Raw genomic sequence first — 12,149 nt, 5'->3', positions numbered from 1 at the left:
AAAAATATTAGGTAATGATTTTTTATTTATTCAAATTTTGGTGCACAAAATCATTCGATACCTATACGACTATACCAATGAGTATAAAGAATCACACACTTTTTATTTTGAGTAAATACTTTAAAATGTAAAAAGTTGCTATTTCAACACCAATCATTACCATATCAAATCTTTTGGTATAAATTCCATCAATCGGAAAAACTTTTTTGCAACTAACTTAAGCACGTGATTGAACTTGCAAATAGCAAAATCAATTGAAACTCAGTCATTTTTCGTTTCGATTCATTAAAAAAGAAAAAAAAAACTCCTTGATATTATACTTTAGTACTTCATTTTGACTCTTTAGGTAGATAATATCTAACTTATAATCTTTGTTTTGGCTTCTATAAAAAAAAAAAAAAATCTTTTTAGGATAAAATATTCTAATGGATATTATTCTTGTCTTGTTATTGAACCATTTGATATTTTTATAGGATTATATAACGAAATCTCAATAAAATCGTCAACGGTACCCACATCCAGCTCAGCGGGTCACCATTGTAAACCCGACACGTTCTCTCAAAATCAACCATTTCTTTATTTTCCCCCAAATTTCTGAGAAAGCCAACAGTACAAATACTAAAAAATCAAAAATTCCATTTCCCCACTCACTCCAGGCACCGTTATTTGGTTCATTTACTGCATAAACCCACCCACTTGCAACTTCCAGATCTTTTGCTTCTTCCTTTTTTGTCAATATTAACCATAGATCTTCTCGCTAAAGTTTGCTGAAGAAGTGATGAAGATTCAGTGTAACGTTTGTGAGGTTGCGGAGGCGAACGTTTTGTGCTGCGCCGATGAGGCGGCGCTGTGTTGGTCGTGTGATGAGAAAGTTCATGCTGCTAATAAGCTTGCTAGTAAACATCAGAGAGTTCCTCTGTCTGGTTCTTCTTCATCTATGCCTATGTGTGACATCTGCCAGGTATATAATCGTACTCATCTTGTAAAGTGTTGGAATGTTAGGTGAATTTTGAATGGATTATGTTGATAGTGTAAATGGTTCAGCTGCGTAAGTTGTATTTATTTTTATTTGTTTTGGAGTAGCATCAATTAGACATGGATAAAGTTGTATTTTTGACTTTTTTGTTTTTTTGTAGTATAAGTTAATGATAGATATTTTGGTGATACTATTGTTTATAGAACAATAGGAATATTACTTAGTGTAATTCCACAAGTGGCGTCTGTGGGTGGTGTGTATGCTGCTTCACTCTTATCTTGGGAAGGCAGAGATATTGTGGATGAAAATACAGTGATGAAGAAGTCTTGATGAAAATAAAGGAGAAAAGAACAGTTGTTGGAATAAATAATATCAATGATTGAGGCAAAGGAAGCAATATGTAATAATAAAATCATAGACTAAGCTAGTATGGGAGTAATAAAAATGATACTTGTAAGGGAAACTTGCAGTATAAGCACTATGTGTAGGTCCTACTCAACTTGAGCCTTTTAGATTTCAGAGTCTGTCTTACAACCTTCAGCCTACCGTTACCTCCGCTGTGTGCCTATTCAATCAATACTATGTTATTTGCAAATATCATATACCATGGCACCTCCATCAGATATGTTGCATCAGTTCATCCATCACCAGACAAATAAAAAGGGGCTTAGAGTTGATCTATGGTGCAATCCCATCATGACTTGAAAGTGTTCCTAGTCTCTTCCTACTTCCGTACCCAGATCTTGGCTTCCCCGTAGCTGTCCTTAATCGCCCTAATGTAAGCTATGGGTACACTTCTACCCTCCAAACATCTTCACACAACCTCCTTAGGACTTTGTCGTACGTTTCTTCTAGGTTAATGAACACCATATGTATGTCCATCTTCCTCTCCCTATACTGACACAGCCCTTCTCACCTCATCTCTACCACCGTCTCCCAAATTTTCGTAGTGTAACTTTGCCACTTGATACCCCTATGGTTGTCATAATTCTGTATATATCACTTGTTCTTGTACAACGAGATCATTGTACTCCACCTTTGTTGTTCGGGCATTTTTTATGTTCTAAAAATGACATTTAACAACCCAGTTAGCCACTACATGCCTGATACTACTGTTTATGTGTCTTAAATTTCGTGTGCTACTGAACTAATTTTTTTGTCTTGTGGAAAGATATGCAAGTAAAGTTAATATCTAGGTGCAAATCTAATTTCTTTTAATCATGTTGTTCAGTAGAAATTGCATATTTGGTCTTTGCTTCCCTTGATGTTCCCAGCCCTCCCCTTCAGAAAATAAAAAGGAAACCCACAAAAGAGGAAGGAAAGAACAAAATAAAGAAAGGAGATTAGGGGTATTCCTTCCTGCGTGCATTATGAAGATATGCAGATCTTGTTCACGAATGGATATATGGAGGTCTAAGTTAAATATTCTGCTGCCTTCTTGTTTGGTTATGGTTCCATGAAAAGCTGCTGATTCATGGAAATTAATGTAGGATATGGTTTGCATATGGCATGTGGAGGGCTCATCTAGGGGTTCTTAATGTTAAACTATGGAGTACCTGTTTCCCTTATTTGGCAGTCCTTTTGGGCAAGAGATTAAGGAAGCAAGAGGTGATAGATTCGTACTTTTCTGCTTAGAGGTTTCTCAACATCTGTATATAAGATATACTGAAATGCATTATCGAGTGCCCCATGTTATAGGAATAAAACTGGAATTCGAGATGTAATGATAGGATTCAGTTCAAGCATGTGATCATCAGAAGAACCAGTGTATTACACATATCAAGAAGGAACACCCATTATGATTACTTGTTGTTCACATAAGGGTTCATGGTTAAGGATCGTCTATTGTTCACTTTTTCCTGATGAGGAAAAACATACTGAGGTTGAGTCCAGTCTCCTTTAGTTATTTACCTTATTGAAAAAAGGGAGAAAAAAGAGGTCTTGGGATGGGGGAGAAGGTGAGGTGATGGTGCATTTACCCTCTTATAAAACAGAAACCTTAATCTGGAGTCTAGCCATAACCTGTTCTCCAGTTCATAATTATGAATATTCATAGACAGAAAACTATTGTTAGCTTTTGCAACCCACACCTTTGCTCTAAGGGGGGATCCACTCCTCAAAATATAATTTCTTTTTTTAAAAAGAAATAAGAGAAGAAAAAAACACTTCTCTTAGGGGGATGCAGCTCCATGTTTTAAAAAGCATATAGAAGCTCAGTTAGAGGTTGAAAGTTTTAGGATCACATAGGATTAATTGTGTCTGTTCAGATTGTTGTAATGCTTACGCAATCATCTGGAGTGCTCATGATATCAAATCATGAACATTACTAGCCTTTTATTCTATTGTAATTGTAGATATTAATCACCTTAAGGAGTTTGTGGTTATTAGTTGGACTCACACAGTCGCATGAAGCATAAGTTACCATTTGGCTTAGCGAAAGTGATTGCATCTTTCTCTTCTGGAGATTTGATTTGATCGCTAAGGTTTTTATTTTCCTTTCCCTTTGTGGACCAAAAGCAGTTATTTCCCAAGTTTGTGAAATTTTGCTACCTTCTAATGGAAGTCACTTCTCTTCTGTGCTTCAGTGTGACTTTAGATGTATATAATTCATGTTTATTTATCTGTCAATTTCTTTTTTTCTTTTTTTAAATTGGTCTGATCTCCAGTTTATTACGGCCGTACTATTCTAAGTATTGATAAAAAGGATTCTATTTGCGCAGGAAACAGTTGGCTATTTCTTTTGTCTTGAGGATCGGGCATTACTTTGCCGAAAATGTGATATTGCTATTCACACAGCTAATCCTCATGTTGCAGCTCACCAAAGATTTTTGCTGACTGGAGTGAAAGTAGGACTTGAACCTGTTGATCCTGGTGGTATTTCATCCTCAGGGACGTCATTGTCCATTCAGAAGGTTTCTGAGCCAGAGTCTGCTCCACTTTCTAAACGAAATGCCCCAGTATCATTGGATGCTCAATTTAACAAAGTATTACCTACCCAGGCTAGTGGAGTTGGGGATTTTGCTCCTACTAAGTCTCCATTTGCTGGAGGTTCTGCAGCTGGAAGTATGCCCCAATGGCAGTTCGATGAATTTATTGGTCTGGGTGATTTCAATCAAAATTTTGGATACATGGATGATGGATCATCTAAGGTACGGTTTAAGTTGTAGTAGTTGTTGTTTGTAGTATTTCACAATTGAAATTAGATGAATTTCTTGGACTGCATTTTAATCAGAAGTATGGAATGGATGACTGATTATTTGAGGTATGGTTTACATCTTACCTTTCATGAATATCTTGGACTGCATCTGTATTTCTGATATCTCCTTAGCTGGACCTGGTTGTATTGGACTATCATCCAAAAGAGAAAAATCCCTGATGGAGTCTATTCCTGCCAGCACAGTTTGTGTGGCATGCATGCTCTGTTATCTATACTTAAGGGTTTAAGTCGTAAGCTTGCATTTTCCCCAACAAGAAACCAGAGAATAATCTTCATCTGAAGACATGGAACTGGAAAAATGAGTTTATGGTTGGATTATCTGTTGGTAGGACCACTTTATGTATATATTGTTAGCCCCAATTCAATCTTTTGATTGGACAGACATTTTACCATGAACTTGTCCTTCCCCTTCGTATGACAAACTCATTGGTGCTAAAGATTGTTGGAGTATTACCATATTGGTTATCTTGCACTTTGCCAAAGTAAATTTGGGCCACTCAAATGCTTGGACTTCCGAGTCTCGATTAGTGTTCAATATAGACATTCTAAAGCGCACATTATTATTAGCATGTGGCTGGATCACAACCTTCCTTAGGGTTGTGACAAAAAAGAAGCAGCTTTAGCTATTGCATCGTGCCCTTTTGTTTTGGGCATTCATACTACAGAAAATATGCCTTCATGTCAGTCACATTATTGTTTCTATGGGTGCTTAGTATATGAAGATACATTTTCGACCATATGTTTGCTTGATATGACTGTAGTCAAAGGTGGGGATTCATGTTGGCTGAGGTATCTTATTCAAGAGTTTGACAGCAATGACTGTTTCATTTTCCCAAAGGAAATATTCAGTCTATCGCTTGCCTCTTTGCTATAAGTAGAATGCATGGATATACCTAGATAATCAATAATTTGCACAGGGATTATGTTCAATGGCTTCTAAATTAGTTCCTGCATTAAAATCTATCAGGCGGATAATGGCAAGCTTGGTGGAGAGTCAGACTCTTCATCAATCTTAAGAGTTGAAGATGAAGAACTAGATGGTGATGAGTGCTTGGGTCAGGTGCCAGACACATCTTGGGCAGTGCCACAAGTTCCTTCCCCACCTACGGCCTCTGGACTTTACTGGTCCAAAACTTACCAGAATCCATTCGACTCTGCAGTGTTTGTGCCTGATATTAGTTACTCCCCTTCATCGAGCCTTCAACAACAACCTCCAAGTGGTACTCGTCTGAAACGAAGAAGGCAGTGTTAATGCACATTTACTTTAAGCTTCTTCACTCACGTTTGTGATAGGTGATTCAGACCCCTAAGTTGTTCACTCATGTTAGTGATAGGTGTTTCAGACCCCTAAGCTCTTCACTAAAGTTAGTGATAGGTGTCTAGATAGAACAGTGTGTGGTAGTTGAAATTTGATTTGAAGTTATTTCAGCAATGATTATTGTGTTTCTCCTTTGTAAGTAATCTGCACTGTCTGCTGCAGTTACATAGAATGCCAAAAGTGTATTAGTTCCACTCCAATTCCCAGAAGTTGTACAAGAAAATAAATGTGTAAACTGGAACCAGAGAAAAATGACCATTGTATCATCTTAATTTACCTTCTTTCACTATTTCTTCTAGTCGATTCGAAATTGCATAGTAGAAGTGTGCATTGTAGTTACTTGTATTCTAGCCGATCACAGACAACAACAACAATATATCCAGTGTAATTCCACAAGGGTTGAAGAATGTGACATGTTTGTAGACTAACCCCTACCTTTTGGGGGTAGAGAGGTTGTTTCCGATTGATTCTGGCTGATCAAATAGCTCATACCCCCNCCCCCCCCCCCCCCCCGGCCACTCCACCCAAAAAACACACACACACACATAGTAAAGGAAAATTCTATTTTGTAATGTGAATTCTCTCCTCCTCAACTCTTCCGCCCTATCGTTTCTTTTTTCGAACATAAAAGACCATGTTTGTATACGTATACATGTTTTAATGTGAAAGAAACATATATATTCAAACATCAGACCATCACAACTTATTATCATGCATTTAATGCATTGTTTACCCATATTAAATATAGGTGGGTCAGGTGTTTGATCGTTTTTGTCTTAACCTATATATTTTCAACCCGCACATATCTGATCCTAGTTCCTTCTTCATTTCCCAATAGCCTCATAATGCGTTGTTAAAAGTTCCTGGTCCAAGCTTTGCTTATCGTTCTATAAAATCATATTCAAAGTGGATGAAGTAATAAGTGGTCGAAATCAAGAGGCAGCTCATTTGAAGTGGTACCTACTGTCAATTATTGTATAGAAGAGCTGTAAAAGCTTTTACTATTTGCTCATCTAATGTTAACACATGCCTTTGCCTAACCTAAGGTCCCCCCACATGGGAAAAAATTGCAAATTTAGTCTTCTAACTTAAGACAATAGTAGACTTTTCACATATATAAACACGTGATACGGTTACATTAGGCTTCGAGTTGGAGAGTTACTTATTGAAAAAGGGTTCAATTGAACTCTCTTCGATCTCTGTCTGTTTTCTAAGAATAAATTTTCACGAATGAGAATCATATGATATTTTGGGAATCTCGTATGATAATCATCCATGCTTGCAATGTATCTTAGTGACTGAAAGTTAGATAGGATGGTCCTTACACAAGGATTATATTGCCTCCAATTTTTATGAATTACAAGATGCTCATTGAATGACAAGAAAGCTATTTCCACTTAGATAATTTTAGATATTTATGAATTATACGTTCTGTTATAGATTAAGCAGGTCTAGTTTAGGAAATTATCGATAGGATAACAACAAAACATAATTTTGTAAGATACATTATTTGAATTATGTAGATTTCGTCAATGTCAATCCCAAATTCTATAACATATTTGGAAATAAAATTTCTGATTCTGTTACTACGTCTGCTCCGAACTCTATAGTAGAAGCAAGGACATTGGCTTTTGCATTGAGCAATGGCTGAAAGTTTGGCGTAGTGGTATAATCCAATTGGCCTATAATTTTGCTGATAATATAAATTATTCTTTTAGATGCTTTAAAAAGCCTTAAAAGACATAATAAACGTGCTAGCCTTTTACTTTACGAATCTTTAATAAAATAGTTGTGGTTTCCCATCATGTGCTTAGGAGCCATTTTTCTCCCTTTTGGGGGGGTCACTTCTCTTGAACGTAATTTATGATGCGTCAAGAACACCTCTTTTTTTTTTCGAATTAATTGTAGTGTTTCGAGTCAATTTGCTCAGACTTCGACTAATTTCATAAAATACAAGAGAAATCATTCAATGTTTTTTTTGTCTCTATTGAGATATAAACGGAATATTTCATGTTTCTCAATCAGTTTATTAATTACTAGGTTATATCTTAAAATACTATATCTCGAGTAATTTTACCAAATATTTACCATCTTTCACAAGTATGAATTTGTCTACCAACTTGAACAAATGAAAAAAGAGAAACGTATTGAAAATACTTCTGAATTCGACGTAATTTATTAGTATTGTCTTCAAACTACTGACACCCTTAAAAACACAACTCTATTTGATTAACTAAACTTAGAACCCACTGACACCCCTGATCCGTCACATGACATAACAAATAGTCTTAAATTCTTGTAAGAGCAAGAAACTCTTAATAAAAAATCTAGAAAAATGCTGAAAACACTTCTAAATTTGGTGAGAATTTAGGAGTGTATTTCATTCTTATTATAAAATTGAAAGTATATTTACGTTTAATAAATTAAATAAAAAAATATTTTTAACACTATCAATGGTTCGAACTAAAATGAAACTAGTATCTACAAAAATTTAAATCTGAAGACCTAATCATTTTCAATCAAGTTTTTATTGACTATTAGGTCAGGTACACATTTAGTTGAATAATCATGTGTCAGGGACATTGTGCCCTCCCATTAATGTAAACCTGCAAGATTGACTTGGAAGACCTTGGAAAACTCAAAAAACTTAACTGTTGACAACTGCAATTACACCCCATAAATTTGTAGCACAGAAAACAAAAAAAATGAATGAAAAAAAAAGGATTTTTCAAAAATAACAAGTAAAAAAAAAAAAATTAGAAAATATTTGACAAGTAAATAAAAACAAACGAGTAGAAGAAAACTAACCATTCAAATTCCAAAGTTCAAGCATGGAATTGCTTGAACTGAATTGATTGCCCTATGAGTACTAAGTATAAACTCCTTTTTTTTTTTTGCAAACAAAAAAAAACAGAACCACTCTATACATATTAATTTACAGAAATTTCACCTAAATCATCACACTCAAAGTGACAATATTAGTTATTCAATCTTTTTAAAGATACTAATAATACTAGTAATTATCAATCTTTTAACTTTTTTGATCATGAGAAACCATAAAAGACATTGAAGAAATTTTACTTGTTATAGTATCCAATATTTCTGAAGCAGAAGGCCTAAGGCTTGGTGAATCACCAAGACAAAATCCAGCTAATGACACCATAGCTTTAGCTTCTTCCAAATCATAAACTCCATTAAGCTTTGAATCCACCATTTCTGCAACTTTAGAAGAATCCCTTAATATAGTTCCAGCTTTTGATATTAATCTTTCTCCATTATCTGATGAAAGTGCTTCGAATCCAGAAATTAATTCTAGAACAATTATGCCATAGCTGTATATATCATTTTTCTTTGAAGCAATGCCAGTTCTCAAGTAATGAGGATCTGTGTATCCTGGAGAACCAAGCATCATTCGATTTGCTGATGGTGGTAAAATTGTGGAAGAAAATCCCATTTTTGCTGACCCAAAATCGCAGAGCTTAGAGTTATATTTCTTGTCTAGTAAAATATTTGAAGCTTTGATATCGCCATGGACTATTGGGAGTGAGCATTTGTCATGGAGATATTCTATGGCTTTAGCAAGTTGAAATGCTATAGCCATACGGTTTATCCATGAAAGTGATTTTCTACCATCAACGCCGTGCAATTTCTCCTGTAAAGTTCCATTAGGAACATATTCAAACACTAACATACCTTCTTCTCCGTTATCACAATTTCCCAGAAATTTCACAATGTTTTCGTGTTGGATTTGCAGCAAAATGTCTAATTCTTGCTTGTATACTCTCTGAAAACGCTCAGAGCTTAAATCCATGATTTTAACAGCAGCAAGCATTGAATCTGGAAATTGGGCTAAATACACCGTGCTAAATCCTCCATAAGCAATCAACCTCGACCTCGATAAATTCATAGTGAATTTTTCTACCTCATCACAAGTAAAAAGCCTCTTCACCCCTAATTTCTTCGAATCCCCATTTTCTTCCAAATCCCCAGTAACCCTAGCATCACTACCCCCACCCCGCCGCCTTAACTTGAACCCCAAACACTTAAACAACGCCATTAAAGCAAAACAAACAAACACCAAAATACCCAAAACTGAAATAACAACAAAAACTCTGTTATCGTAAAATGTATTTTTCTGGGTCGGAGTTGAATCAACAGTATTATAAAGGTGTTTCGTCGGTGGAGTGGCTAGTAAGGGTTTTGATGAAGCAAAGGAGGAGGAAGAGGAAGAAATGGAGAAAAAGAGAAATATAGAAAAGAAATAGGAACAAGTGAACAAAGAACCCCACCACCTACAGACAAATGGACTATTTCTATGAGTAGAGTAGTTTGATTTTGAAAATTTCTTAGTATTTGACAATTTTTTACTCTTTACAGTGTTGGAAGGTGAGGCTTCCATGGAAGCAACAGTATCCAACAAGGGATTTTTTTTTATTCTAAAAACAAGAGATATATTATACAGATGAAAAAAAAATATATATAAGTGGAGACATAATAAAAATAAATAAATCAATGTAGCAGGAATAGGATTTGGAATAATAAAAGTGGGAAAATGAATAGTTTATTTAAGGTTATAAAAATGTGAAGGGGGTGACTCGGAAAGGCAACAATTGATTAAAATAGGCTATTTAGTACTTCCTTCTAGTGGTGTGCAAAAATCGATCCTACCAATAAATCAAAGTGAAAAAATATTATTGGGTAAATGGATTTTTAATGTTTTTATAAGAAAAAAAATATTGAATTATCGGTTTGATATCAGTTTTTAGTATTGAGTTATTGGATAAACCAATAACTCATTAAGACGATAGTAAGTTATTACTATACCCTTTATAAATATTAAATATTAATAATTTAACATAACTGGACACTATATCAGTACTCTACACTACGGTCTACACACTTCACATGTCATAATACTTCTACTTCAAATCAGAAATTCCATATTATGTTTTGGTTGTAACATGTTATTGTAGCCTTCATACTACATATACTCTTATTGATGCAATTTTTCATTATATTTCTTGTTTCACTATATCAAAGCATATACAATTGATTTGCTTGTCTTACTGTATCGTGTCAAATTGTTAGAGAAGTGAGAAATTATATATTTATTTTATGAGCATTTTCTTATTGGGTAAATTGAAACCGAATCGTTAATGACCAAAAACCGATAAAGAATATCTTATTGGTTCGTTATTGATTTAGTGTATTTAAAAACTGAAAACTGATAAACCGAACCAATAATACATAAAACCGAACCAAACCGAATGATGCACATCCTAGTATTCATGTCCATCCTGTTAAAATTTAGATGTTCGATTTTACTTGTTTAATTTAAATATATATATATATATATATATATATATATATATTTCCGTTCTTTTTTAGTTGTTACAATTTTTTTAAAGTTAAACGCTAAAAAATTTGACTAACATTTTTATGATGTATTTTTTCATTATATTGATATGCAAAAAAGTACAATTTATAGTACTTTTCGTATAATTTTTGAATATGTAAATTTTTTAGTTTAAAATATTAAATTAATGTAATCTAATTTAACTTTGAAAGTTAATTAAATTGACTTTCAAAAGCGTAATATGACAACATAAACATGTTATTTAACTTGAATTCAGCTTGCGTTTATGTTCTTGAACTTTGGGTGTGCATGCTTACTTGTATGTGTATAAAATTAAATAAATTGACACATGTGTCGTACGTGTATTATATCATTTAGGACACATGCATCTATTTGTTCAATTTTATATATGTTTAAATGTTTATTTGAGCACATCAAAAGTTGGAGAGCATAAATGACAATTGATCTAAATTAAAGAGTATGTTTATGTATTATATAGGTAAAAAATCAAAAGATAATTTATAATTTTATATCTATTTTATTTGTAGTATTAATATTTTAATTATTTCAAATTTATTTTTCAGCATTATTAAATGAATAATTAAGACTGATACAATAAAATTATCGATTTTTAAAAAGCGTGTGAAATCAAATATGAACGAGTAAATTTGGAAATGGGAGTAATATGATAAATTATACTCCTTGTATTAAGGGCTTAGTTTGAGTCAACTTTTTCTTTAATGGAAATCAAATAATCAAACCAATTAGGAGTAATTGATTTCTGAAATATTAGAATACCAATTAAGTCGTTTTTTTTCACCTAGTTGGTTTTTAAAAACGTGACATACACTACCAAATAAAAAATCCAGCGTCTATATTTCAAAACAATATTACCAAGTCAATTACTCTATCAACCAGAAAACCGTACGCATTTGTCTAAAAATTTAGTCATTTTCAAATATTATAATAAAACTTTTGTTTGTATGTGTAAAAATTGAAAAGTACTAAAATATTGTGGAGCAAAATTTTGATAGCTCAATTGGTTGACATTTAAATTTTTTTATCTTATTGTTAATGGTTTAATTTCTAATCTTATAATCTTCACATATTATTTCTCTCAGGTGTAATAACTTAAAAAGAAAAAAAATGAAGAAGATTTTTCAAATTCATGTGCTCAATAAGTCACAATTTGAGCATCCAAATAAAATTTATTGGCAAGTTATTTCCTCTGTTTCAATTTATATGTCATTCTTACTAAAAATAAATGATCCTTAATACTTGT

The 12,149-nt window shown here is 33.5% G+C and overlaps 2 protein-coding genes across 4 annotated transcripts; one reads left to right on the top strand and one right to left on the bottom strand.

Annotated features, from left to right (window-relative positions):
- The first annotated feature begins 597 nt into the window (after nt 1-597).
- LOC125876756 (B-box zinc finger protein 22) lies at nt 598-5,787 on the top strand. Of its 3 annotated transcripts, none has more exons than XM_049557998.1 (4): nt 598-961; nt 2,467-2,584; nt 3,697-4,125; nt 5,161-5,787. In XM_049557998.1, the coding sequence occupies exons 1-4, from the start codon at nt 837-839 to the stop codon at nt 5,443-5,445; spliced, it is 957 nt and encodes a 318-aa protein (XP_049413955.1). In that variant the 5' UTR covers nt 598-836; the 3' UTR covers nt 5,446-5,787. The 3 variants fall into 3 exon arrangements, with proteins under 3 accessions (XP_049413955.1, XP_049413956.1, XP_049413957.1); XM_049558000.1 differs by lacking the exon at nt 598-961 and adding an exon at nt 2,359-2,387; XM_049557999.1 differs by lacking the exon at nt 2,467-2,584 and having other exon boundaries at nt 608-961.
- A 2,621-nt stretch (nt 5,788-8,408) lies between these two features.
- LOC125877861 (probable receptor-like protein kinase At1g33260) lies at nt 8,409-9,938 on the bottom strand. The gene has a single exon (XM_049559136.1). It carries the CDS (start codon nt 9,908-9,910, stop codon nt 8,543-8,545), a length of 1,368 nt encoding a protein of 455 aa, XP_049415093.1. The 5' UTR covers nt 9,911-9,938; the 3' UTR covers nt 8,409-8,542.
- Between the last annotated feature and the right edge of the window lie 2,211 nt (nt 9,939-12,149).

This window comes from Solanum stenotomum, chromosome 9, assembly GCF_019186545.1.
Source record: "Solanum stenotomum isolate F172 chromosome 9, ASM1918654v1, whole genome shotgun sequence".
Lineage (NCBI taxonomy): Eukaryota > Viridiplantae > Streptophyta > Magnoliopsida > Solanales > Solanaceae > Solanum > Solanum stenotomum.
The sequence above is the reverse complement of the archived record's forward strand: the minus strand, read 5'-3'. Positions and strand labels throughout refer to the sequence as shown.

What these genes read in the sequence shown, in the direction of transcription:
- LOC125877861 (XM_049559136.1), bottom strand. Translation starts at nt 9,910, where the DNA reads ATGGAAGCCTCACCTTCCAACACTGTAAAGAGTAAAAAATTGTCAAAT.
- LOC125876756 (XM_049557998.1), top strand. Translation starts at nt 837, where the DNA reads ATGAGGCGGCGCTGTGTTGGTCGTGTGATGAGAAAGTTCATGCTGCTA. An exon ending in CTATGTGTGACATCTGCCAG is followed by an intron (nt 962 to 2,466) that starts GTATATAATCGT and finishes AAATTAATGTAG; the next exon opens with GATATGGTTTGCATATGGCA. An exon ending in AGAGATTAAGGAAGCAAGAG is followed by an intron (nt 2,585 to 3,696) that starts GTGATAGATTCG and finishes CTATTTGCGCAG; the next exon opens with GAAACAGTTGGCTATTTCTT.